At 43.2% G+C, this 27,640-nt stretch overlaps 1 protein-coding gene across 2 annotated transcripts in view; it reads right to left on the bottom strand.

Annotated features, from left to right (window-relative positions):
* Dst (dystonin) overlaps positions 1 to 27,640 on the bottom strand; it is a 391,633-nt gene that overhangs the window by 94,918 nt on the left and 269,075 nt on the right. The window contains exons 36-51 of one of the 2 annotated variants that reach the window (XM_038342010.2): positions 26,816 to 26,944; positions 24,641 to 24,729; positions 23,691 to 23,820; positions 17,303 to 22,675; positions 17,023 to 17,172; positions 16,362 to 16,577; positions 16,084 to 16,233; positions 14,673 to 14,906; positions 13,373 to 13,525; positions 11,572 to 11,805; positions 10,880 to 11,140; positions 7,602 to 8,150; positions 6,302 to 6,478; positions 4,415 to 4,538; positions 1,008 to 1,216; positions 94 to 411 (exon numbers count right to left, since the gene is read on the bottom strand). In XM_038342010.2, coding sequence (XP_038197938.1) covers positions 94 to 411; positions 1,008 to 1,216; positions 4,415 to 4,538; positions 6,302 to 6,478; positions 7,602 to 8,150; positions 10,880 to 11,140; positions 11,572 to 11,805; positions 13,373 to 13,525; positions 14,673 to 14,906; positions 16,084 to 16,233; positions 16,362 to 16,577; positions 17,023 to 17,172; positions 17,303 to 22,675; positions 23,691 to 23,820; positions 24,641 to 24,729; positions 26,816 to 26,944 — 8,496 coding nt within the window. The remainder of the gene's footprint in view (positions 1 to 93; positions 412 to 1,007; positions 1,217 to 4,414; positions 4,539 to 6,301; positions 6,479 to 7,601; positions 8,151 to 10,879; positions 11,141 to 11,571; positions 11,806 to 13,372; positions 13,526 to 14,672; positions 14,907 to 16,083; positions 16,234 to 16,361; positions 16,578 to 17,022; positions 17,173 to 17,302; positions 22,676 to 23,690; positions 23,821 to 24,640; positions 24,730 to 26,815; positions 26,945 to 27,640) is intronic. The other variant, XM_038342008.2, reaches the window with a different exon arrangement.

The following is a 27,640-nucleotide window of genomic DNA, read 5'->3' as shown; positions in this document are numbered from 1 at the left end:
GAAGCAAGCATGAAGCAGTTAGAATGAAAACCGGCAGGTAGACTGTCAAACGCGTGAGCTTGCTTGCCATGGCATCTACCATGGACTACACACCTGCATGTGCTGAGACAGCTCCGGAACATCTTTTCCTGGCACGTCCACCTCAGTGAGTGCCTGGCTCTGTGTCTCTAGAAACACCTGGAGCTTTTCTGAGAGCTTCTCAAACTGCTCTACTTTGGCCTTTAGTTCCACCATCTTGGCAAGCTTTTCTTTATGTTTCTGACTGGCTGCAGAGAACCGGGTAGACAGGTCCTTCATTTTTGCCTGCAGCGAGGATGCAGTGGACGGGTCTGTGGTCTCCATAAAGGTCTTCACTTTCTCATTCATGGCATTTACGCTGCTCTGACGACCTGCAATGTCCTGCTCCAACATCTGAAACACAGCAATTATTGTATGTATTTTCTAGTGATGTCCACAAATAATGCTGCGGAGGTCTGAGCATGATTCTCCACAGCACCAGAAGCTTGAACAACCTGTGACTGAAAAGGCTAGCAGTTGGGAATGAGTGACACATTTGATTTTCCCCTTGAGGAAGCCAATCCTAAAGCTCTTTAAGGGAGTGCAGAGAACAGCTGGCTGGCTGTTTGAAGAACGCAGAGGGCTGCTGCTACCCAGAAACCCTGAGATCGAATGCAGTCTGGGGATTAGCCATGCTCTTAATTTTTAAAAGGCTTAGCAACAACAAGATTGATCTGATGAACCCCATGAGCAGCTGTCTGAAATAATGATAAATGAGATAAGACAGTGTAGGTTTAGACCCTCCTTAATGAATAATGAAAAGTATATAAATCTCTTCCTAAGTGACATCACAAAAATCATTTACACATTGATTTGAACAAGCACTGCTTGCTACTTGGCTGTATTCAGAGGCCTCTCTTATCTCTGTCTTTAAGCCTATCTATTCCTGGAGACAAATCATTCATTTTTAACTCCAAGTAGAATTCCTTCCCCCAGAAAAGGTCACTCACAATGTTTTTACTGATGAGGTCCTGAAGAGCCGCAGAGTTTAAGGGCACTTGACCTTGTTTGACCAGTGAGCTCTCCACACTTCCCATCCAGTCCAGCATCTCATCCAAGCCGTCCTGCACACTCAGTGAGCGGGTCAGTGTTATCTGAAGCTTTTCATTCCGTTCATTCACAGACTTGGACAGATCATCATATCTCCCAACAATGTCATCTGCGCCACACAAGAGAGGGGACTAGTAAGCACCAAGTTCTGCTGAACTTATTCCTTTTCTAATCAACTCTGAGGTTAACAATTAGATTTTCATATAAAAAAAGTTTAAATGATACATTTTCAGTAAATAATCAGATCATGTATAACTTTTTATAAAGACACAAATAGAGTGGAAAATGAAATATCAAAAAGAAATTTCACATGTCTACCATTTGCATCTGGAAAGGTTTGGGAGGCATAAACACATGAAGTGTTGCAGAGAGAGGAAAGCATGGTCTAAACCGTGGGCCACTGCATCATTCTTGCTTCCGACTGGATGCCAAGACTTATTATTTGAGGGTGTGAGCGACAGTCCCAGACAACTACTCCACAGAGAGAATATTCTGTCACGTGACTGTGGACACACACATGTTCATATTCAGCACCCAGACAACTACTCCACAGAGAGAATATTCTGTCACGTGACTGTGTATACACACACATGTTCATATTCAGCTCCCAGACAACTACTCTACAGAGAGAATATTCTGTCACGTGACTGTGCACACACATGTTCATATTCAGCTCCCAGACAACTACTCTACAGAGAGAATATTCTGTCACGTGACTGTGTACGCACATGTTCATATTCAGCTCCCAGACAACTACTCTACAGAGAGAATATTCTGTCACGTGACTGTGTACATGCACATGTTCATATTCAGCTCCCAGACAACTACTCTACAGAGAGAATATTCTGTCACGTGACTGTGTACACACACATGTTCATATTCAGCTCCCAGACAACTACTCTACAGAGAGAATATTCTGTCACGTGACTGTGTACACGCAGATGTTCATATTCAGCTCCCAGACAACTACTCTACAGAGAGAATATTCTGTCACGTGACTGTGTACACACACATGTTCATATTCAGCTTTTGTCATAATCAGGGAGGTTTACATTCACAGAAGATGCAAATGCATTGAGAAAAAGGGCTAACAATGTAAATCCACTTAAAGCGATGATTGTGTTTCTAAAACATAAACAACAGAATTCATCTACAAGTTTAATAGCAGACAAAAGGCAAAAATGAGTTTAACAGAACAACTTATCTCTCATGATATAAACTTTATGTTCAAGTCTAAAGATTTAAGGTGAAAGGGAAGGAAGGAAAAAAGGAAGGAAGGAAGGAAGGAAGGAAGGAAGGAAGGAAGGAAGGAAGGAAGGAAGGAAGGAAGGAAGGGAGAAAATGCTACCTTCCTGCCTAGTTTTCTCTTGAATACAAAATTCTGCATTTTGACATTTGACATTCTATACTGTGGGCCAGCTACAGGTTCCAAGAACAGGGCTACTAAATTTCTGTCTCTCTCTGGAAAAGAACTTGTTTTAATCATGATTTTAAAATCTCATTTATTATACAAAGACTTAAAAAAGCATTTCAGTTATTTCTGAATGTTCTGGTAGAACGCAGTATATAACAGAGCACTAGAAGCTATGGCCTAAACAGCTTTGTAGGGGAGTTCCCTTCCGTGTTTGTGTTTGGCCTATGGTGCATGCATGATTCAACAGCAAAACAATTTCTTTTAAGTCGCTATAAAGCTACAGTATGAGAAAACAGCTGAACACATTCTCCCTGAACCGGAGAGTTGACACGCCTGTTGCTAAAACACAATGACGCTGAGGAGAATGTTTACTGGAGAGAAGGGCTGCTTTTAACATGCACCAAGACGCTACAAGCATCCAGTTCCCAAGTCAAGAATAACCCCTAGCTAAAAGTCCCGAGAGCAGTCGCCTAAAACTGTAGCTTGTGATTGACAGCTGGGCTGTTCCTGCGGGGCAGTGCTTGTGCATCAGCGTGACGAGGGGTGTCAGCTCAGCTATGCTGTATGACTTCCCACGCCAAATCAATAAGCTGCTTTCAAAAACTTAACACACTGTGAGTGCTGTTAGCGATGAACTGCATGTCTGAACCTTGACATGCCCCCCCTCCCACATGTATTTAGGGTATCTGGAGATGAGGACTTTGGAATCCCACATGCATACGTGTGCATGTGTATAGTTTGATCAGTTCCTTGCATAATTTCCCAAGCAATAAAAAGCACTAGCAAAGTATTTGTGGTGTGTCTTTTGGCCCCAGTTCCTAACAGAGTTTTTATGTGTTTAGCAAATCCTTTACGACAAGCTCTTGCTTTTTGGTCTAGCCCTGGATACACAGCAAGTTTTTGTTTTGTGTGTTTTTTTTTTTTTTTTTTAAAAAATCAACAAATCACCCATAACATATTGGTTTCTTAGAAATAAAAAAGATCTTATGGAAATTTTTCTGTATTATAAATAGTTTCACACATTCCTAGAAAATGATGCCAAACAGAAGCGCTAAATATTGATGTAAAATACATCAATATTATAAATAAATATAATAAAAAACATTTAAAAAATATAGAAAACATTAAAAAATGCCTCTTCAAATGACAGAAACACAATGAAGACAGTCTTTCTGCTTCACAGCTCCAGGCTTGAGTTCCTACAGTGACGGTCTCTGCTGTGGGCTGACATGACAGTTTATCAGAACAGAACAAAACCTTAGAACAGGCGGCTCTCAGCCTGTGGGGTCCCAACCCCTGGGGGGTCAAACGACACTTTCACAGGGGTCACCTAAGACCATCGGAAAACACAGATATTTACATTATTATTCATAACAGCAGTGAATCTGCAGTTGTGAAGTAGCAATGAAAGTAATTTTATGGCTGGGTCACCACCACATGAGAAACTGTTAAAGGGTTGTTGCAGCCTCAGGAAGGTTGAGAACCAGTGCCTTAGAACCTACACTCACACTTTCTTCATGGGCCTTAAAATGTTGTAGTTTTGTGCTTTACAATTAGACATGATAATAAAATGCACACGAATTTGTAAATACATGTGCCTTTTAATTACTTGCTGATCAAGGTGCATGATCAGAATGTTTGCATCTTTAAGGACAGAGAAGCGCTCATCTCGGATAGACTGGCTTTCTCCTCACAGAAAATTCCTACTCAGACTTTAACTCAGCTCTATTTGGGGGAAACATGAAGAGTCATCTGGAAGATATTTTTATTTCATACACACATGCAGAGACCACAAATCATACAACATATATCTGTGAGCACTTTCTCCTTGTCTATACAATACCTCCATTTCCAACATACCCATCTGAAACTAGAAACAAGCTAAGACCTTACCCAGGGTCTTCTGGATGTCATTCTTGGCAGGAAGCAAGGAGCCCTTGGCATCCAAGAGCACTTCTGCTGTCTTCTTCAGCTTCTCTACAGCAACCTGCTGACTCGATATCTGTCCTTGCAAAGCCTGTGGGATTAAGTGGTTTTCAGTTATATTCAGAAGGACTACAGATTCCCAATAAGGGGAAAAAAAGATAAATTCAGTTGGATAGAATAAACTGTATAGCATACAGCTTGCATCATTAAACTTACTCTGGACTTGAGAACAAAGCGATTAGAGAGAAGCAAGAACCAACCCAGACAGCAAGTGCTGACACACACGGGGCTTTGAAGAAAGTACTAAGTAAGGCCATAAAGGGATCCAAGTGTGTGGGGGGACTCAGTGAGCAAGAAATGAAGAGAGAAATGGGGAGCCCAGCTGGGAGTAACTTAAGCCAGAACAGGGCAGTCAGGACTTTACCAAGGTCTGAGGCCACGTCCTCTTCTCTGATGGTCTGGACCACAAAATTCAGAACGGTTCAGGGATGGGAAGAGCCAAATGGACTTGTTCAAATTATCTAAAGCCATGATACTTATACAGTATGACTTACTAAACATGTGAATTCTACACCAAAATCAAACAAAGTAAAACATTTAATTCCTTAGCTTATTAGCCACACTTCCTCAGTGACCAAGGCTATGCTGCTGAACAGAGCCCACGACAGAACGGCCGGCCTTCAGAGGGCGGAACAAAGGGCAAGGAGAACTCCTAGAACACTGTGCTGGAGGAAATGAGCAAGCTGGCAATGGACGAGGCTACTCAAAGGGAACTCTGTAGAAAGAACTGTGATGGTCAAGGAAACTGCTACAGCAGACTGCAGCAGTACCAGAGATGCTTACACTATGATGGGGAAGGGAGACAGAAACAGTGCAGTCAGTCAAGGAGGTGAGAACAGCGCAGAAGCATTCTGTACCCAAAGCTGAAAGAGAGGGAGGAACCAGACGAGCGCTAACTGGGACAGGTGACTCACACTGATAATGTAAACCAAGACTAACAAGCCTTGGGGGTGGTTCCTACGACCTCTGGGAGAACAGGTGCAGTTCCACACTGGGAACGGGGTATAGAGGGTTGGATCCTGTAATTCCTAACACCCATGTAGGTTGTCCAGACTCACAGGTCTGACAAGGTGTGTGTTTCTATCCTCCACGAGGGAGCGTAACAGTTCCCCAGCACTAACGCTGAGGCACTCTGAACATTACAGTAACGTTCTTCTACAGGTCACTCTTGAACGAATACTCATTGTGCACTGTGTGCTGGGTGAGCCTCTAGATCAGTGGTTCTAGTGGTTCTGACCTCCCGAACACTGTGACCCTTTAATTCAGTTCCTCATGTTAAGGTGAGACCCAATTGTAAAATTATTTTCATTACTACTTCATAACTTTAACTTTGCTACCATTATGAATCATAATGTAAACATCTGATATACAGATGGTCTTAGGAAACCCTGAGGTAGGACCATTCGGCCTCCAAAGGGGTCACAACTCACAGGTTGAGAACTACTGATCTAGATACTGAGAATACGGCACTGAACACCACAGACACAAACACCCACCTTCACGGAGTTTAATTCTAATGGAAAAGGGAGAAAAAATAAGAAATCGAACAGTAAGTAAACAGGTTGGGCTTTGTTGGGGGTAGGAGGTGGGTGAGGCAGAATGCAGGCAATAACATCAATGTCAAGTAGTTCAGTAACAGCAGACAAAAGCTATGGAGAGTTCAGCGTATTTGGAACCCTCTGATGGGACAGGATTTGCTCCCCATGGAACTACCACACTGGTACAGAGAAGGGAAGGCCATCAACAGGACCACGGAACAGCTGTTTCTCCTTCCCTCCCTCCTTCCTTTTTTACCTTGGTCTCTTCTAACTGCCTCTGCAGATTTTTGGGGTCCACAGCAATGGGCTCAAGTAGGTGTTTGCTTGCTTTGGCCTCACAGGCCTGCAGCCCGGAAAGAAGCCCACACGAAGCATCTTCATAGTGTTGGTATTTATCCACCAGGTCTTTCAGGTTATTTCCGAGAACGCTGCACTAAAAACCAAAGAAGATACAGAAAGGGAGGCTGAAACTTACTATTTTATCACATAGCCAATAATCTGAGATGTATGAGCCGTGGAACTTGGGGAAAAAAAACAGATCAACCCAAGCGAGTTTTTTTTCTTCCTTCGTGTGGAAAAGTCAAAAAGGGAACGTATAAATAAGGAGATAGTTCTAGACTTACAATGATTAAAAAGCATTGGTGGCGGATCTCAAACGAGAGGGAAATCACTGGACAAGGAAGACTTACTGGGGCACACCTCCTGGGCTTTCAGACAATACATATGTGTGTGTAGACACCCCCATATATACAAACATATATAAATAATATGCAATACATAATATATTTTATATATAAAATATAGAAACTTGATGAAAATACTTTTACAGAGCCTTATAAGCCAATTCTACTTGCTGCACAAGACTAACACGATGATGTCAAATAACTCACACTACGAGGAAGCACCAGCTAAGCCGCAAAGGTGCTCTTCAAGTCTCTTACGCAGGTGGGTGGTCTGAGCAGCCTATGCTGCAATCAAGGAAATACGTTCTTATGTCCTCTCCCTCCCCATTTTCAAACAGGATGCTGATGTGTAGCCCAGGAAACCCACATGCACTATTCGTTTCTCACTACCACAACTGGCATACAGTTTTTATTTGTAATAAGACTCTTTATTTTCTAGAGTAATAAATGAAACGACATAGAACACTCATCACTAACAAACACTAGTCATTAATAATGAGAGCATCCCGATCAAATACATCTGTGGGGACAAACAGTTCTGTAATATACGTGAAGGGAATTATCCTACATGAAAACTTCAGTTGGCAAGACTAGAGGTTGAGCTCCTCCTTCTGCTTGGCTCATATGCTCTCTCTGGTGGTCACCTTTGGTACTGCATAATTTGAGAACACAAACTTTTTGTAAGCCTCTCTGAAAACTTGAAGTTGCTAAACTTTAAGAGACATTTTCCAGAAGTGAAGATGAACAAAACTACTATTTTCCCTTGCCAGTTTATTTTTTTAACTTCTAAATACAAAGCAAAAGTGAAGAGGATAGACTGAAAAATGTATCACAGACTGACCTCTACTAAAAACCAAAGGAAAATAGAATTACCTTAGAGTAGAGAGACCGGAAGCGGTGTGTAGCCTGGTCCAGTTTAGTCTGAACCTCCCTGTGGGTTGCAGAAGTGTCAATGCTGCTGTCCTTGTCAACCCTGTTGCCATCTCTCTTGCTGCAAGACTTGGCGGCTTCTAACACCCTGTTTCCAGAAATGGTGATGTACCTCAAGTCGCCTTTGTGTGAAATGACGTCTTCTGAGAAACTCTTCTGCCTCGTCAGCTTGTCCATTAAGCCACTGAGGTCGTCCGCACCGGCCTCCAGGTTCTCCAGCTCTTGTTCCGACTGCTGGAGCCAGTGCTCAAACTCTCCACAGTCAGTATCGAACTTCTCCAGCTCTTCCTGCAGGGAGTGCGTCAGCTTCACCTTCTTCTCAGACTCGGCTAGCACTGTCTCATAATGCGCCTTCAGCTCTTGCATGTTTGCCTGCAGCTTCTCCTTCTCCTCGGGCGAGAGATAGTGGCCCTGTTTCTCAAGCAGTACCTGTGCAGACTGCGTGGCTATGATGACCGCCTGGTGCTGAGCCATGATCTTGTCATGCTGGCTCTGTGTGGAAACAGGTCAAAGGCAACTTAGAGCTCGGGAACACTGTGGCCTTGGGGTGACTGGGCTTCCAGGACCCAACCTGCTTCTCGATGTGCTTTTCAAGCCGCCACACATACAATCCTCTTACTGATTAATTTAGAGACAGCGAAACAGGAACAGCATTTCTAGTAAGCCCAGCAGAATTAAAGGAGCAGATGTAAGGGAGCCCACTGGAGACATCTGATCTCAATGACCTCGGTTTCTTACAGTGAACACGGAGGTGGTGACCTCAGTGTGTCACAGGTTTGCTTTAAGGACCATCTCAGCCCACATACAAAGAATTCCTCCAGAACGTGGTTCATGCTAGGTGTTCAAGTCTACTCTGGGACAGGAAAGCAGAGCGCTCTCAGGAATGGTGCCGCCAACAGGTCAAGAATGTACACAGAACCACTACTGGTCTCAGTTTCCAGAGAGCAGGTTGGCCTTGGGCATCTCAACTTCCTTCCTCTCCATCTATAAGAAGTTTCATCAAATACGCTACCCAAATAGAGCAGTTTCCCCAGTTTAATGGCTAGCATGGGCCTGATCTGGCTAACACTGCAGAGCTCTTTCCGCTACACCTGGTCTTCACTTGCTCCCGCCTCTAACTCCACCCACCTGGGTAGGCATATTGATACTTTTTTTTCCCCTCCTTGTGTTTTTCCATGGTGGCAGCTCTTTCAACAGACACCTACATAGCAGCTTCCATCCCCCCTTTAAATATCTCCATAAATCTCATCACAGTTTTATCTTAACTAGCTGGTTTAAATACTAAAAACCAAACCACATTACATTAAATTACTGTTATCCAACTCGTTAAGAGCTCTCTCCCTTAGCACTTACTATCTTCGACCATACCACATAACTTAGTTATCATGTGTTACGACACCCTCTCCTCCTTAGCAGGCAAGTGCCGGGATGGAATGCCAAGCACTTAGAGCAGTGCTGACCCCGGGACAGAATGAGTCAGGACAGCAGAGTGACGAGGGCTTAGAATCACCGAGAGCTACACCTTGCACGCAAGCCTGCTCTCAGCCCGCCAGCGGAGCACAGGCTGCCCCCGGCAGCATTCTCACCATCTGGAGCAGTGCCCAACCCCTCTGTACCGCGGATACACACTTTTGTTCAAACCATTCCTCCCACAGATTAGGTCTTTGGCACTTGAATCACCTCCTTACGCTCCTCCCCAGCAGGGCTCTGCATGCGATAGGATGGACATACAGAGCACCTTATATCATCAGATCAGCATCCTTCCTTTGCTATAAGGAATCTCAGGCTGAAAGGAGGAGAGGGACTTGGCTGACCTGGGGCCCAGCACAGTCGCGGAGGATCCGATACTGCTAACTTGGGCCCTCTGGCTGTGTCCTCACTCAGACCGCAGATCGGCTCTTAAGGATTTTTGATCTCAGAAGGAAAATGTCATGCTATGGTCTAAAGCAATGGCTGTTTTAGGTGACTTCTTTGTATTAAAGTACACTTGTTGATAACATTTATTACGTTGGTTAAGTTACTACCCTTTCATGACCTTTTCATCGTAACTCATAAACTTCCTTCAGGAGTTCATTGTTTTTTTTTTTTTTAAACAATAACAGTGAGGTCCTATTCCTAAGTGTTTTTGTTTTTGTTTTTGTTTTTTTTTTCTTTTTGGTTTTTTCGAGACAGGGTTTCTCTGCAGCTTTAGAGCCTGTCCTGGAACTAGCTCTTGTAGACCAGGATGGTCTCAAACTCACAGAGATCTGCCTGCCTCTGCCTCCCGAGTGCTGGGATTAAAGGCGTGCGCCACCACCACCCGGCTTTAAGATTTTGAAAGTGTTATCAGTGAGTACCCCCACTCTTTGGGCATAAGTTATATCTTCTAGAAAAATCTCATTGAGACTATCCCATTGGGTCCCAGAAGAGTCCATAGACCTGCAAATCCAAATCCTCTCAAACATAGTCATCAGGTGCTGAATTCCAGGCACCAAGACAAAAATAAGAAAGAAAGAAAGAAAGAAAGAAAGAAAGAAAGAAAGAAAGAAAGAAAGAAAGAAAGACCATCAACACTCAGACACACTCAGTTTAGAATGGATGTGAGCTCAAGGCTGCACAGCCAGCCAGTCTGCGAACAAGCAGAGCAGTAGAGAGATCCACACAGTGACCCAAACTATGGCTGATGTTAAAGCCAAACTCTGTTTCTATTCCATATGCAACCTGGGCAAGCTACTTTAGGTATTTAAGCTGCAATTGTCTTATAAAATGAAAATTTAAAACCTCTAAGAGTAGACAGGAAGACTAAATGAAGTGACTCAGAAAGAGGCAGGAGTGCTGGACCACTGCCACCACTCTGGAGAGGTCAACTATGGGACTCATTTTTTAAAATTTATGCAAATATGTCTGTTATGGATGACGTTGGAGGACAGCTGGAGTGACAGGCAGTTTTTAGTTGCCTGATGTGGGTGCTGGGAACGGAACGTAGACCCTCAGCAAGAATAAGCCAACTCTAATGCCCTCTTTCATTTCTTAAACAGTGCTTTACCTGAGCACAGAAGCTGTTACCTCATGATTAACTTCTTACTATTTTTATTTGCTAAGACCTTCCACAGTAATTTATATCTGACAAACAGTGAACCTGGGGTCGGGAAAGTCTTCACTCTCTGTGGCTGTATAAAGCTGCCTGACTTGTCACTGACGCACACACAGACTGTGACGACATCACCGTTTACACAGCGCACCTTGACTCTCTGGTACTGCTGGTTCAGGTTCTCCTCCGTGGTCCCACCGTCAGGATCCGCCTCCAGCAGGTTGCCATTGACTTCGTCCTCTTCTCCAGTTACCGACTTGCCATCACCTTCATGCCAATGCGTTCCATTCTGCTCCATCACCTGTAGGTGCTCCATCCCTGCCCTCCCTGAGTCTTTCTCGACGTTCGACAACCAGTCCATAAGGTTTTCTATTTTGGTTCTGCTCTCTTCCAGCTGCCTCACAGCTGCAACCTGGGTAGGGAAGGTCCGTAAATATTATAGACACAGCCTAGGTTTAACCCATTAAAAAAGGGTTACGTAATCCTGAATTATAAAAACTAACACATACTAGAAACATATGGGAATTAAACCTTAAGGCAACAAGCAGTGACTCCGGGTCTACACGGCCTTCAAACATGTTATTCTGAATTTTTAACTACAGTTGACAACACTTCTCACATCCAGAATCTCTCAACCTGCTTCTACTTAAGGAGAAATTAAGCAAAGCCAATTCTTACCATCTTTGTTTGTGTTTGGCCACTTTAGACCCATAGCTCCAGCATTTCAGTTCCTAGGGCTAAGTGCTGCTCACCACCTGACAAGCTTAATAAAAGCAAGCAGCTACCATGCTGCCTTAACTACCTCCAGCAGAGCAACCATGTACCATACACTTGGACGGGCACCTTTTCAGCTTCTTCCTTGATGGCTGATGTCACCGCTTTATCCAGCTCCTTTCTGGACTGCTCTGCCTTTAAATTCAGCTGTTCACACTTTGTCTTTGCCTCATTCAGTTTCTGCTCGATCAAAGCTTTATCTTCTTGGGACAGCTCCTCACCACTCTCTTTTAAAAAGATTTCCGTGTTTCTCACTATTTCCGCCAAAGCCTGCGTACTTCCCTGCATATCTCTCTGTAATTCCTTAAAACACACACAAGAAAAAAGTATTTTATTACATCACCTCAATTCTTGCAGAGCTGTAATTCAAAAAGACTCTTTGTGGGCAGAGAGACTTAGCAGATACAGTTGAGAAAACATACAGAGTATGGCAGTGTGAGCTGGTTCAGCTGCACTTTAATTTTCATATAATTTGAAATTTCAATATTAAAAATGTATGAGTTTTTCATGTTAAAGAATGAGTATTTGTGAAACACTGAAAATATTGAGGCACTCAGCACATGAACTGTACAAATTTGCATGAAATTTATATAAAATAAGCACATTTACAACATATTTGTGGTGAGATTTACTCTACTTCAAAACAGTGATATGTGTGTGTTGAGACTGGGTCTCACTATGTGGTCTTTCTCCTCAGCCTCCCAAGTGCTATACTTGCAGGCACGCACACCCAACCGAACACTTGATTTTAATACCTACGTATTACTTGGGAAAGAAAAGAAAATAGCTCCATCAGAGAACTGAGATGCTCTCTTTTTCTAATACCAGGCCGAATATCATATAGTGTGGTTTGTTTTGCTTTGTTTTTTTTTTTTTTTTTTTTTTTTTTTGAGACAGGGTATCTCTGTATAACCCTGGCTGTTTTGGAGCTTGCTCTGTAGACAAGGTTGGGCTTGAACTCAGAGATCCATCTGCCTCTGCCTCCCGAGTGCTGGAATTAACGACATGTGCCACTACTACCTGGCATGATGTACTGTTTGCATATTAGCCCAGGCAATTAGGACTCTTGAGAGGGAGCTTTCTCTCAGGAGTTGGCTTTCCTTTGTCAGGGAAGCAGAAATTTCCCTGTGATCTTTCCTCTTAAAAACAAGGGAATCCTGTCCTTATGCGTTTTCATCCTGTGTAACACCCTGCTGCATCCTAATAACACCTTTCTCCATACTCTACCCGGAGGCCCCCCAGTTCCGGAGTGTTCGACTTGCATGAGAGCCTGTGGATAACACCACTACCAAGTGACATTAACTTTGGTAGTGATTTGATTCATATTTACTCGGCTTGAAAGACAACGTAGCAGTAGAAGGACACTTAATACCTACCGAAGGGAACTGACACCCACAGGCATGACTAACACTGAATTTGAATCAAAAGCTACATATAACGAGGTTCTCTTTCTCCTGACACCCAAATACAGATTTTTCTCATCTCACACTTTTGTTATTTTATCCCTCTAGCTTCTAAGACAGAAAAAAGAATGAATTACAGGAAAAGACGAGAGGAACAGGAAGAGAGAGTACTGAGCACTGAGAAAGAACTCTAACTGAAGGCTGTTTCTCCTGATTTGTAAGTGAGTCAGCTGGACATAAAGGGTGCACACTGCAATGTATCATTTACCCACTTGATGGAGTATGTCACCTGGCCTGCTTTAAGTGTAAATCTAGCTTTTAGTATAAAGTTTAAAGCTCTTTCTCGGGGCCTCTGGGAATGCCTTGCTTTCTGATAGAGCTGATACGTTTTCAGCAATCCCAGTGGCCTTCCAGACATTGTAACCAGACCTAACAGGGACATACTGCCGCTGCTACCAAAGGTCTACCTCTTGCTTGGTCTGGTACTTCTTTAACTCCACCGTGCCATCTCCAATCACAAAGGCCTCCTGGTGACTAATCAGGCGGTTTTCAGTTTGGGTGAGGAGATCACAAAGCCCTTGGAGTTTCTCTTGGTACTCTTGCTGACGTTCTGCCACAACCTAAGAGGGAGAACACCCAAAACACCTTCAATGCGTGACCTCCAAACCACTTCTGAGCAAGCCTATTATCAGAATACACTTTTCAAACCCCCTCCATTAAGCCTTTTAAGTATGCTGTAAACATGATAGCATTGGAGTGCAAACTGAGCGAGGACAGACAGAGAGTGCAGTATGAGCATGTCCCATCCACACGGAAGAGCCTGTTGAGGAGAAGGCATGTGATAGAATACTGGCCATGCACAGGTGTAAGAGATGGAACTTCTGATCGACAGGAAGAAACATTCCATTTTCTTAAGCTCTTGAAACCTGCGACACACATAATTAATTCTGCAAAAGGACACCAAAAGAGAAGTTAGTTGTGGTTTGTCAGTAAACATAACGGAGATGTATATACAGGTTATCATGCGACACACAATGCCTGGATGCTCCGAGAATAAAAGGAACTTCACATGCATCTCTTTTACTTCATCCGCATGCCCTTTGCTCACTACCGTCAGTACACAGTATTGAGCTCATGAACTCTCAAAGACTAGTAAGTCGAAACTTGTATTTTGTGTTCCTATCCCCTATGCACACCCATTTATCTAGATCAGAGCCACAGTAAACACAGCTCATGTTGACTAAGAGCTCAGCATGGGTGAGGCAGAGGGCTATTTCCTCGGAATTGCTCTATCGGTGCTCACAGGATCACCAGATAAACACCACGGTTTCTAACTGACCAATGAGCAGAGTGAGGGTGAGTGACTTTCCTACGTCACACAAAGCAGATAAAATAGAGCATTTAGGACACAAACCCAGGCAATTCCGCTCTGGGCGGGTCTCTGAAGCACAAGCCCTGGCTCTGTTCAGCCCTCCTCCTTCTAGGGGATATGGCACTCTGAACCTCCAGAGTTAAACCTTCATCAGTTACCCCTGGACACTTCTGATTGCTTTCAGCTCCCATTTCCAGGGAGAAAATTAAGGCTCTCGCCTGACAAAACACTGTTAGGAAACAATGAAAAGAGATCAACGGCATGAAAACAGCAACATGGGAAACTATGCTGTGATCTGAGCCCACCCAGGGCACCCCCTATACCCACTGCAGAGTTAACCCCACACCCACTCAGGGCCACATAGAGCACTTCACAACTGCACAAGAAAGGCAGACCTTCTGGTGACCGAGCTCCTGCTCGCGGTGTAAGCGAGTCTCTAACCGGCCCGCCTCAGTGGTTATCAGCTCCTGCAGGTCAAGAAAACCCTTCTGGGTTGTATTCAGGAGCCTCAGCAGCTGTCGGCTTTGGCTGGGGGACAGATCTTGCGCATAGTCAGAGATGAAGGACTGTATGTCAAAGGCCGTCGTTTCAAGCTGCACTTTGGTATGTGTGAGGTCTCTTAGCACATCCTGGGGAAAAAGCAGTACGAGTTACCAGGAAGGTAGGTGGCAGTGAGGAAGTTCTACAGCATTAGTCAACTGCTTAAATACGCTCCTTCTATCAGCACTCTAAGGGTTAATGGTCCTTTCTCAGTAGTCATCAACAAACCTACCCATCAATCACCTGGTAATGTATCTATGTGATTGTGTGCATGTGTGTGTGTGCTTGTATGTGTGTGAGTATGGGTATGCATATGCCAGAGCACCAGGGTAGAGGTCAGAAGTCAAACTCAGGTATTGGTTCTTGCCTTCTGCCTTGTTCTGAGACTGGGCCTTTGATGCGTTGTTCACTACTTCCTCCAAGCCCGCTGGTCCACAAGCGACCAGGGATTCTCCTGTTTCCATCTCCCACTTCCCACAGAAGCACTAGTGTTACAGATGTGTGCTACCCCACCCGACAACATGGAATCTAGGATATAAACTCAGATCCTCATACGTGCACAGAAGTGTGGAAGCACTTTCTATACTAAGCCACTTCTCCACCCCAATGATAAAGTATTTAAATATGACACAGTTAACATAGAAAGAAAAAGAAACCAAGAATATTTGGGCTATGTCTAGTAGATCACACTTAATGCATAACTAATGAAAACAAAACAAAAAAACCCAAAAGACTCCAAACAGGTTCATCCATGGTCATGAAAGGCCCATTAACATCACAAAGTAGCTGCCAATATTTCCACTAGCCTTTCAATTGTGAAAACACATAGCAAGATCATAAAGAACACAAAATGTGAATTAACACACTATAATTTTAGTTTTCTGATTCTGAGGCAAGGAGCCCAACCGTGTTAATGGGAATGTTATTGAAATTAAGAGCCCGTAAAAAAAATTTCAGACCAAAATTAATTACCATATAAATATGATTCCTGTAATTTGACTAGCTTTGTACAACCTTTTACACATCTTTGTTTACTATCTTGTACGTATACAGTTCATTTATGAACACAAAAGTCAGTTTGTAAGGGGTAATGAGAACTTGGTACAAGGTATGGGATAGCTTCCAGAGCTAGAGCAACTGAAAAGACATCTCTTCAAGCCAAAGGCAGGGAATAATCCCTTAAAGTCTCTGGAAGGCTGTCTTCGTCCTGAACACTTTGCACTAAATCTATGTCTTGTACTTTGTCATGTGTACTTCGATACTTACCTTGAGAAACTTCACATTTTCCTTTACAAGTTCAGTATCCTGGGCGTTCACAGTTTGAATATCCTCCACAGATTTGCTTTTCTCTGACACCCAATCTGAATATGATGTGAGTTTATGTAGGAAGTCCTTATGACAAACTTTGAGCTTAGACTAGAAAACAACAACAACAAAAAAGAGTTGAGAACTGTTAAAAATATAATACTTTAAAAAAAAAACCCTCAAAGTATGGTTTAAATTCCCCATCACATTTTATTCAAAATTCACCGTTTCATGCTTACCATTTCAGCGTCGATTGCGAGCATGATCAGCTTCTTTCTCTCTGAGGATTCACTACTGAGGGACGAGAAGGCTTTCTGCAAACCTTCGTGGCTTTTGCTCAGTGCCTCTCGATGTCTTGTGGGAAGGTCACTAGGAAAAGACTTCAAGAACTCTTCTGCCAACTTCAGGTCTTTTCTTAAAAACACAGCAACTGGAGCAAATCCCAGCTCAAATGTCTGCAGAGAAATACAGTGCACACCTGTTCACTAACAGCAGAAAGCACGAACCCAAACACGAAACACAAGAGCGAAGCATTCCAACTGTGCACGAAATGGTATCATCCATGAGCCACCAACTACTGCAGTTGGGATCTGGATGCTTCCCACGGCTGGTGCCTTGGTCCTTGGCTTGGTGCTACAGGGGAGGATTAGAAACTTTAAGAAGTGGACTTAGGAAGAGGACTTCAGATCTCAGGGGTGGGATACTCTCAAGGGGACAGGGGCACTATGGACTCTTTCTTCTGCCTTTCAGTTTGAGGTGATGAACTGCCTTGCCACAAAACTAAAAGCAACAGGACCAAGAGATCATAGGTTAGAGGCTCTAAAGTGAAGAACCCAAATAAATCTCCTTAACTTGATTACTGATGGAAAGCTGACAGGCATGTTAGTAGGCCACTCTTACCTCTAACTGCGTAAGCTGATTCTTCAAGGCTTCTAGACTGCTATCCGCAAGTGGCTGGCTGTCTAAGGGGGGTTTCATATCTCGAAGCAAAGCCAAATATTCATGCATTTTCTCTGTATGTTGTAAACACTGTTGCAACTTATTGGAACACTAAAAACAAATTTGGATACAGTAAATAATAGTCTTTATGAAAAATATTAAAGAAAATAAAATGTATGGGATAATCCCCACATGTTTATTGTGGAACTGTCATGGAAAAACAATGCATATGTCAACTCACTTTTTCCACTGAGCTGTCATCAGAGGCCATTGCTTTTGATACAGAAATATATTTTGAATGACTGGGAGGCTCACTGCATAGCTCTTCAAGCTTCTTATCTCTTGGCAATGCTGCTATGTGCACAGCAGAGTCTTCTGCCCCTGTGTCGCTTACAGTTTGTGGGGTCAGGGAACAGCGACTTCCTTCTTTGCTTTGAAGACCACTGCAGATGTACGGCTTTTCTTCCACCAGCTCAGAAGCAGCACATGGGTTCTGACTTGAGGCTTCAGCCTGTTCTCTTTCAGTGGCATTCCCATCAATAAGCAGCTTATAAAAAGCATTTTTAAGTTGTGGTGGAAATAATTCAGATGCAATGCCTTTTTTCTTTGGATCACATTCCATTTGAGTTAATACTTTTATCAACTCAGATGTGCCTGGGGTCTCTTGGATCTGCTGGTTTTGCTTCAGTATATCAAGAAGGTCCAACTGAAGACTCTCAATACAGAGTGGATCAACTCCACTCTCTGCCTTCAGTTCTGATGCGTTATTCGTGAGGGAAATGCCAGGACCGGGCACACTAGCTACTTCATCTGGCAACTGAGACAAGACAACTCTTTTAATTAAGTTCTGAATCAAAATTCTGGTGTCTGTGCAAGTTGAAGGGCCTCTCACCTCTTGGAGATTCACATGACCTTCTAATATGCTCTGCAAGACACCCTTTCCATCATCTACATACGCCAGAGAGCACCCAGGAGCATGAACCTCTCTCTCGTGGAGTCTTGGAGAGAAGGCTGGTTCTCTGTGTGGCCGTCTCTCGGTGTTTTCCTTTTCCCTGCTGCTTTCTAATAGTGAGCAGTCCACACCTAACGTGCTGTTTCCCACCCCGTTCAGAAGCAGCTTAGACTGCACAAAACTGGTGCTTTCTCCACAGTCCCCCACACTTTTAAGAGGCAAGGGTGACAGTGTGGTATCACGATTTTCTGTAGTGAACTCTTCAGTGCCTGTTTTTCCTTCTGAGACACTTTCTTTGATACAAGGATCACTTTGCTGGATCTCGGCACCTGGAGGCCAGTCTTCTTGGGGAATGACAGATTTTTCTTCTGCATTATTTGCTGTCTGTAAATCATCTTCCATGGGAGGAGAAACCACTGAGACACAGCTTGGGATATTTTTGTTTTGTTCTAGTACACCCGCTTTTGTACGTCTGTCACCATGTTCTAAAGAAGTAAGCAGACCACTCTCTGTCTCCAGATCTCCTGTAAAGGCATCGTCTCCCACGTGGCTCTTTACCTCGGAGGATGTAGCATCTGAAGTCGAGTAAGCAGGAGTCACTTCAGAAGCAGAGGTGTCAAATATTTCTGCAAGAGTCTCAGACGGAACGGGACTCGCACTAACCCTCCTTGGCACACTCTTGGATTCATCTCCAAGAATCACAGTTGCTGCTTTCAGGTCCCCTCCGTGACTAAGTTCCTCAGTGTTTGTCATCTGACGGACAAACTGACTGTCAGCCATGTTGAGGCTCTCTGCTACCCTTGTATTTGGAAAGGGGTTGAGATACCTTTCCTCTTCTCCTGGGCCTTCTATCAACCCTTCTTCTTTACCCAAGCCCATTTCCTGAATGGATGTTTCATTTACCAGCGGATCGTTTTTGCTGTCTCTACTTTTAACCAGACCTCTTCTGCTTCCTTGCTGACCCTTGTCATTTACTGTGGATGACAACTGGCTTTCCTCAGAAGGTCCACCTATTAACTCAGTTGCAGAACAAATGACTTTATCCAAAGATGGATTGATTTGGGGTGATACATTCTCAAGATACCCGTCTTCAGCTTTTAGAATGTTTGTAGATTCTGGCCCTTGAGCCAACTTGACTTTTGTGTTCACTGCATCACTTTCTAATTCAGAAACCGAACCAGTATTGTTAGACAAAACACTTTCAAAGACTTTTTCTGAGGTGTTGTCTTTAGCACCAGGTAGTGACACGTCTTTGGTTGCCATGTGACTGGACAGACTTGCTTTGTTTTCCTCGTCAGTTCCAGTCCTAATTTCCGCATGGTTGCTTCTCTCAGTGCCTTGACTTCTCTCGCCAGTTGATTCTGGCTGCAAAACACTTGCGTGGTGCATTTCCTCTGGGAGGACTGTGTGACCGAGACTTGGGTTCCCATCCCCGCGTTGCTTTACAGCAGTGGCACACAGCTGGGTATCTTCAACTTGGCACATGGGCTTTCCATTCCCATCTTCTACTCCTTGTCCTCCTCCTCTGTCACCACCATCTTCACTGCTGTAGTCCCCACTGTGAGTGTCACCGTCATCATCATCCGTGTCACTACCATCATATATATAATACCCGTAACTTTCTCTACTTTCTTCAGAACCTCCATGATCAGTATCAGACTGACTTTCTTGGCTAGTGTCAAACTCTTCTCTTCTCCCTCTCCGGCTACCATCAGGTGTTAATGAAGCCCCGGAGCCCTCTTTCCTTCCTATACTTTCACCATCAGTCAATGAGTCGGAACCATCATTGTCAAGGTCACACAGGTTTTCCCCTTTAGGTACAGATTCCATTAACTGTTCATTCACTTTGTCTGAGCCAACTGAACTGCACTGTTTCTGGTCAACCAAATGTAATTCAGGTTTCTCCATACCTACAAGAAGTTCCTGAGAACAATGCACTTTGCTCGTCATGCTTAAGCTATCAACTATACCTCCCTGGGGAAACAAAGGATTTTCCTTCCCTTTTGAAATGTCATAAGAAACATCAGCAGGAGGAGGGGTCCTATCGTTTTCCTCCTGCATCAAGTCGTAGTCCTCAGGGTGCAAACAATCATGGTCATCAGCTTCAAGAACTAGAGAATCGTGGTCATCATCTTCAAACAAGGGGGTATCATAAAAATAATCATCACTCTCAGTGTCTGTTCCTGTGTCACTCTGCTGACCTGCCAGCAGTGATGTTTCATAGTCATCGGCATCGATGGCTCCTTCAGGGGACAGTGTGTTGGTACTACATGAACCATCCCCAGGGACCGTGGTACAGGAGCGTTCTTCCACCGCAGATGCACTTTTCTCATTTTCATCTGTTGGCTGAGCATTTCCACTCTCACCTGAAGCATCTGACATGTACTCATCACTGTGATATTGCCCTTGAGGATCGCTACACCCAGCCTCTAAAGACCTCTGTCCACCATGCTGCCCCTGGAAGCTGATGTTAATAGCAGCAATTCCCAGAAATTGGTCTTGGAATTTTTCTCCTGTACTTGTATCAGATGACAACTTTTGGTCATTGAATGACAACGGGGAAGCTTCACCTATATAGCCCACGTTCTGTGGGGCTTGTGGATCACTGAAACGTCCCTGACTGTGCCTCAACTCATCATGACTTAGCAGGGCACTCAGCCGGGGGGAATAGTCAAAGACAGATGAGCCAGTCTGCATATTATCTTCATTCTCTCTTTCGTTCAAGTTACAAAGTCTACCAGTTTTTGAAGTCAAAAAATTACCTGCAAAATCTTGAGTGCTTTTAGAATGATTACGTTCATCCAGATGTGCCTTTGTTTCAAGCTCACTTTGATTTTTATAGTCGTGAAGTACGTCATCAGAATCATGTCTGAGCATGCTCCCTTCTGCAAACTCAGGCTGTGTTGAATATGATGCAGCTTTGGGGACACACACACTAGATGGACAATTGCCTTTATGAACAATTGCTGTTGTAGTCATTAGGTTTTCTAGCCAATACAATCCACTACTGTTGCCATTGTTTTCTGTTTCACAGAGCTCTTCATTCATGGCATGCTCTCTGTTGTCAAGAGCCTCTTTATGTTCAGGTTGTCTGGAAGGACATTTATCAGAGCCAGCTGCTGGCGTCGAACACTCATCCTTTTCTTTACTTGAAGCGCAATTAGGAAAGGCACCAGAGATGCTTAAGACAGAGAGACTTTCTTTTACGGATGTGTCGGCTCTGAGTTCTGCACTGCAGCTTTCCAGCAGCATGCCCACGGCCTCGTCCAAGTCTCCATCATAGAGCAAAAGTCGCTGTCCCGTGTTTCCATCCATGTAGCTGTTTACCATTAAATAAGATAGGAATAACTTTTTAGTTTGTTCTGAGCTCTGGATTGTGACTGACTCTTCACCATCAGAACCATCCTCTTCTTGCCTGTAGTCATGAACTGTAGATGGCTGGAATTTACAAAAAGAAAGCCATCTCTTGGCATTTTTACAAGCTTCCAAATCTCCCAAATCTGGCATTTTGTCTGGCAGTGTTATATTTTTTAAAATCGATGCTGTGTTGTTATCTATAATTCCCAGCTGCTTAGCAACATCCAAATCAATGACCTGAGAACTTTCTGGGACGTAGAGAGCAGCAATTTTCTGTCTCCCATTCAGAATTTTGTAGGCTAATTCATTTGTAATCAACTCCTGCTCTAAGGAAGAAGACGTGGGAAATATTTCACCAGAGTGGGGCCAAATGAGTCCAACATAGCCCCGCTGGGCCTCTAGAACCAGAAGCGCACTGCTGGAAGTGATCAAGTCACACTGTACTGCTTCGTCTACTGTCAAGCGCTTAGCAGGGTTTGAGCGCATGATTCCTCCTGTCTGAAGCTGATAGGTGAGGATACTACTTGCAGTGTCTCTGTCAATCATTCCCTCTGCCATGGCTTCTTCGACAGTCATTTTCTGACCAGAGTCGCAATTGACCAGACCACCAGACAGAATCTGTGCACCTAGCAGCCTAAACATGGTTTCACGGTCTATGAGCCCTTCATGAGCTGCTCTTAGGACACTGATGCTTCTTCCACATTTCAGTGTTATTCTGCCCGCTTCCTGCGGTCTCACGGGTAAAAGCCAAATCCCAGTATTTGCCTGCAGAATACTTCTCTGTACCATGTCAGTTAAAGATACCTTTTCATAAGTGCATGGGTCAATAAGATCTTTGCAAGTATTTTGCCTTTCTAGGACTTTAGAAAACAATGCTGAGGAAATCAAATTCTGTTGGAATGCCTTTTGCAAGGTTAGGTGCTCGCCTGTGGCTGGAACCACCAGAGAGTCTGCCGAAAGCAGTATCTCAAGAACTCGGATGGCCATGGATTCTGATATCACGCCTTGAGTCAGACAATGTAGCACAGGAATCGTGGACGGTGATGCAGCGGAGATAATCTGCTTTACTTCATTCAGTTCTTTCAGTTGGCACAGAATCTGTTCATCAATGAGGCCATGGCTTTTAGCATCTTTGAGGTCAAAACACTCCCTTAATTCTGGTGAAATTAAACCAGAAATCACTAACTGTGCCTCAAGCAACCTGATTCCTGTCTCATAGTCAATCAGGCCTCTTAAAACCGCCTGGAAGATGGAAAGGACCTCCCCAGTTGCCTGGTTCATGGTGCCTGCAATCACTTTATCCCGCTGAAAAAGAAATGCAGAGAGGTTGGGTCAGTCTGGTACCCAAGGCAGTTATAACATCGGCGGTTTTGTTTTATAATAGTATACTTTATCATAAAAAAATCCTCTACTTACCAAGGCAGCTTGTGAATGTTAGGCAGCTCAAATGCACAAGTGATCTATGTCAGTGATCTATTCATCAGCACAGGATGTGATAAAGCTTTGAAAACAACATGCATCTGTGAATTGAAAACTTAATATCCGGGCACACTAACAAGGTTAGTGAGGACACAGGAGTGGGTGTGGACAGTGAGAAAATAGAACACACATCTAGAAGGCAAATCATGCTTTCTACATCTGGGTGTGACTAGGGTCTAGTGGCATGAGAGAGCATCAGACTCCATGCTATTGATGTTTACAGCACACAAACCTTTGCAAGAATAGTTAAAAAAAAAACCCTAAGGAGCCAGGAAATTTGTTACATACCCCCAAACATGACAAATTATGTGAAAGTATTCCTAGAAGTCATGGAGTTAAAAATAACATACACCTTTTAACTATCAGACATTGTGTACGGCACATGACTGTGAGCTGGACAATTTTTAAGCGATTTCTGCTATTTTTTTTTTTTTGCTTAAGATATGAGAGTATCTCACTTTAAGATGTAGCTCCCCGTCTCTCAAATAATTCTCGTGGGTATCTCAGACAACCAAAAAGCTCCACAGCATATCAACCGTAGGGTCTTTCCTAGCCATATTTTATAATAAAATACCTAACAGTAAAGAATGGTTTTGAAAAAGAAGAGTTAGGGAATGAATGCGTTCTCCTTCACCATGCAAGGCAGAGATTAAGAAGGCGCAGAATGAATGATGATCAGCACATGTAAGACTGAACTTTGTAAACACAAAAGCCTCCAAACACTCAAATAAATTCTCCCCAGGTATTTTCCACGTATCAACCTCGAGGTACACTGCCATATATTTTCAGTCATGCACAAACCAGACTCTTGAACGGACCTCACATTTGTGAGTAACGTTACCTTCTCCTCCACCCTCCTATCTCTGGACGGCTGGGATTCTTGTTTCAGAGACTCGCTGAATAATAAATCATATCCTTCTTGAAGAGTTTTCACTTGTTTCTCCAATTCATTTCTTTCTTCATCTGTCAGTCTACAGTAAGCATAAAGTGTCAAGAGGTAATGTCAGCCTTCAAGGGTGCAAGCGTGTAAATTGCTTCAAATATCTCTGCTACTTAATCTTAAAATAGAGCCTGAATTATTTCACGGGCTTTGAAATGATTATGTATTAAAGTAAAGAGCCATGTAAGATTAGTTCCTCTGCTTAAGAAAGAGACTAAAGAGTTAAACTAATAGGTTAGTTACACTCCAGGATAAAAACAAAACCAGCAAACAAAACCAGAATAACTACTGCAAGATGATCAGAGAAGGATTCTTCAAATAATAACATAAAAATCATTCCAGGGTAACCATGAAGAGGTCATTCCAAGAGGATTCAAAACAAGGGAAAAATGCCTTCTCTCTGTTTCAATTACTGGTTGAAATAGATAACTTGTGAAAAATAGGACTAGAAAACACAGAAACACACACACGGGCACGCATGTATGTGCACACACGCACACAGACACACAGACACACACACACATGCAAAGAACACATGTATGAAGTTTCCCAGATGTAGTTTCAGGGCACTATATAGAACCTGACTTAGAGCCTGGACTGCCACACAATGGCTACTCATTTTCAACCTGTGTGAGACAGTTTACTGGTCAGAAACAGATGAGGATTGGTACACGGCAGAACAGTGAAGACTAGCAGTGACGGATTGCTAAACTCATGTTTTATTAAGTAAAGTCTGGTTGGTTTGTGTCCACGGTTGAGATGTCAGTTAAGACGCACTGCCTTTTGTCGGCTGGATGGATTTTAGAAGGTGACCCTTCACTGAACGAAAGGGACAATGAGATCCAACATACTTGTCTCCATGTTTAGCCAAAAAAAGCTGGGTGGCTTGAAGAGCTTCAGAGATTTGCTCCTTTTTGGTTGCGATTTCTTTACTGGAAAGCTGTAAGGTAAAGAAGGCACATTCAAATACTCCCCCACAAAATGAGTATGAAATAATAATTTAAAAACACACCATTTTTATCAAGATAAAAAGTGACAGCTGTATTTTCTGGGTGACACACATAGCCTATTGGCTGTGAGCAGTGTAAGGCCTGCTAAGAGGTCAGCTCTCCGCAGCAGATACAAGAGAAAGTGCAGAGCCCTCCAGTCACAGTGCTACCACATCAATGCAACACCACACAGTTCTTGCATCTGCTCTGGCTCAACCACGACTGTACCAAAAGCCAGAAACCCAGTGCTTGTTCGCTAACATCATTCTCAAAAGGACACTATGGTACAAGGATCTTCCTTCCAGAGGCTCCTTTCATTATGGTGAAAGCAGTACTCAGTAGGCCTCTAGAAAAAAAGATAACTGCTCAGGCTAACCGCCTCCATTCCAAGTCATCTGTGGCAATCAGAGAAGGAAAACCCTTAGGTTGAGAGACAAGTAGTTTTCCCAAGACTTTTCCTTAACCCCCTTTCATTTGATCAAAGCATCCATTTTTGTAAATGATCAGGAATGAGAGGGAATACTGGGCCAACTAAAAGATGCCAGGTATACCACTTAGTCAATTTATATCTACTCTGTATGGCTGTAGGTAATCATGAAAGCAAATAGAATCTTCAAGAACTCATTCATTATGTATATCAAACTACTTTTTCCTTTAAAAGAGAAAGAGCAAGTGTTCTGGTAGAATTCCAGTTAAGGCCATGATCTTACTTAAAAGTGTCTGTGTATACTACATCTAAATCTTACTCGTGTTTAGAGAATTTGTGACTATAATGTGAAGACACCAGGTGTTCACATAATTCATGCTTCTGAAGAAATACATTCTCTTAAGACATCTTTGCTAGGGCTTATGTGCCTATTTTAATGCTTTCCTATTTGTTAGTAAGGAAAAACTCGGGAATAAGGTGCTGTAAATCAAATATTTGAGGCAAATTACTTTGAAGGGTTTTGGTTTAAGACACACCAAATGTAAATGCTTTTTGAATTCTCAATTCTTTCATTTGACTGATACACAACCATGAAAGACTATGAGCTAACTGGCTCCCTTTTCAATGAATATTTTAAGGATATACTCGGTATAAACCTTTTCAAGAGAAACCCCAAATCAGATGTCTTTGGCCTTATATCAAAAGCAGGAATAGACAAGAGTTGATACCTTTCCTGACCACCCCCGTGTCAATGTCAAATAAGTACAAGTACTGAGGCAGAGCAAGAAGAGACATAAACACAGAGACGGAGTGATAGTTCTAGAAACTACCCATATCAGGCAAGGGTGGGAGCTAGCCTCCTGCAGGAAAACTATCCCTTCACAAAAGCTTCTCTTGGTGTTCATGTGTAGGCATGATGACACATGTCTGAAATCCTAGCATTTGAGAAACTGAGGCCAAAGATCAGGAGTTCAAGGCCAACCTCTGCTGCATAGCAAGAATGAAAATAGCCTCAAACTTGTCTCTGTAAAACAAGACCAACCCAACAACAAAATACAAGCTAGAGGTAATTCCCACCACCAGTAACAGCACTAATAGAATTTAGACATTAATGCCAATGTCCTGAGCGTCAAGTGGCACACTATGGAGCAAAAGCGTCTCCGTGATGTAGTCTCCCAACTAGCCCTAAGTGACTGTTTACTTGGGAAACTGAAAAGATCCAGAAAAGAATGACTAAACACACAACAATGTTCACATCCTAGATGATACTCTCCATGTCTTCCTTATGTGGGGGGTGTGGAGGATTGATGACTTCACTGGCCAACAATCTTAGTCATTCTAATCGGGGAGTGGATCTATATAAAATAAGGTCCTATAACCTATTGGCTTGCTGATAGCGGAGCCATGCCAATGGTTCTGGCTTTGGAATAGGACACCATTTTCCAGCACATTCTAACTATGACTCTTTGGGCAAACTGCCTAATGGCCCAACCTCTTAGATCTTCATTATAAAAGCCTGTAACCCTGGGGGAAAATTGAGGTAAAGGTTTCTAAGTTGTGCTTTGCAGAAGTAAATTCTACCTAGTCAGCAATAGGACCTCTGTGAATACCTGTTGCTTAGAGAAGAGAGGTTTCCCAGGTTTCTCCCCATCTCTCATTGTCTTGCTGATATTTGATACCCATTTCTGCAATTCTTTAGCTTTTTCAACATGTTGTTTCTTCTCTTCTTCCAAAGACTTCTGACAGGTACGAGTGGTTAAAAAAAAGAGATACATTCTAGTAAATGCCTGATGACTGAGCTTGTCAACAAATCTATCCTCGCTGAGAAAATAAGAGTGCAAAAATGTTTTCCCATCATGCACATAGGTTATGATATCTTTTATTCATTCACTTAGCCATGTTCACCATGTTGCACTGCAGATGTCTAGGTAGCTGGGAAAGCTTTGAGAATAGGTCTTTATTCACCGCTCTGACCGCCCAGCTGCTTCTTGAGTATGACAAATAAGCAGACTCAACTTTATTCATGAGACCGAGAGATCTGGGAATTGCTGCCTTTACATTAGCATTACAATCGCGAATGCCGTGACAGAAAGCTACCAGACAAGAGGAAGCAGAGGGAGAGAGAATGACAACACACAGATGATCCCTCCCCTCCAATACACAATGGATTTGTCAGATTTTAACACCAACGTCTCAACTGAAATAAGAGATTACAGAGGACACTTTAATATGTAAAGAACATCGCAGGCTGCAGGAAGCAATCTCCAGACTCACGGGTCTGGACACAGCTGCATGTTCCCTTCACTCCTGTGATGCTCTGTGAGATGCTCTTTCAGTGTGCATGTCGTACCTGTCAGAAACATGCTGAATCTAGTCAGTGGAAGGACTCCAAAGGACTGAAGAAATGGGAATGTGTTGATGGCCACCATGCTGAC

This window comes from Arvicola amphibius, chromosome 9 (genome assembly GCF_903992535.2).
Source record: "Arvicola amphibius chromosome 9, mArvAmp1.2, whole genome shotgun sequence".
Classification (NCBI taxonomy): Eukaryota; Metazoa; Chordata; class Mammalia; order Rodentia; family Cricetidae; genus Arvicola; species Arvicola amphibius.
This window is presented reverse-complemented; position numbering and strand designations above follow the sequence as displayed.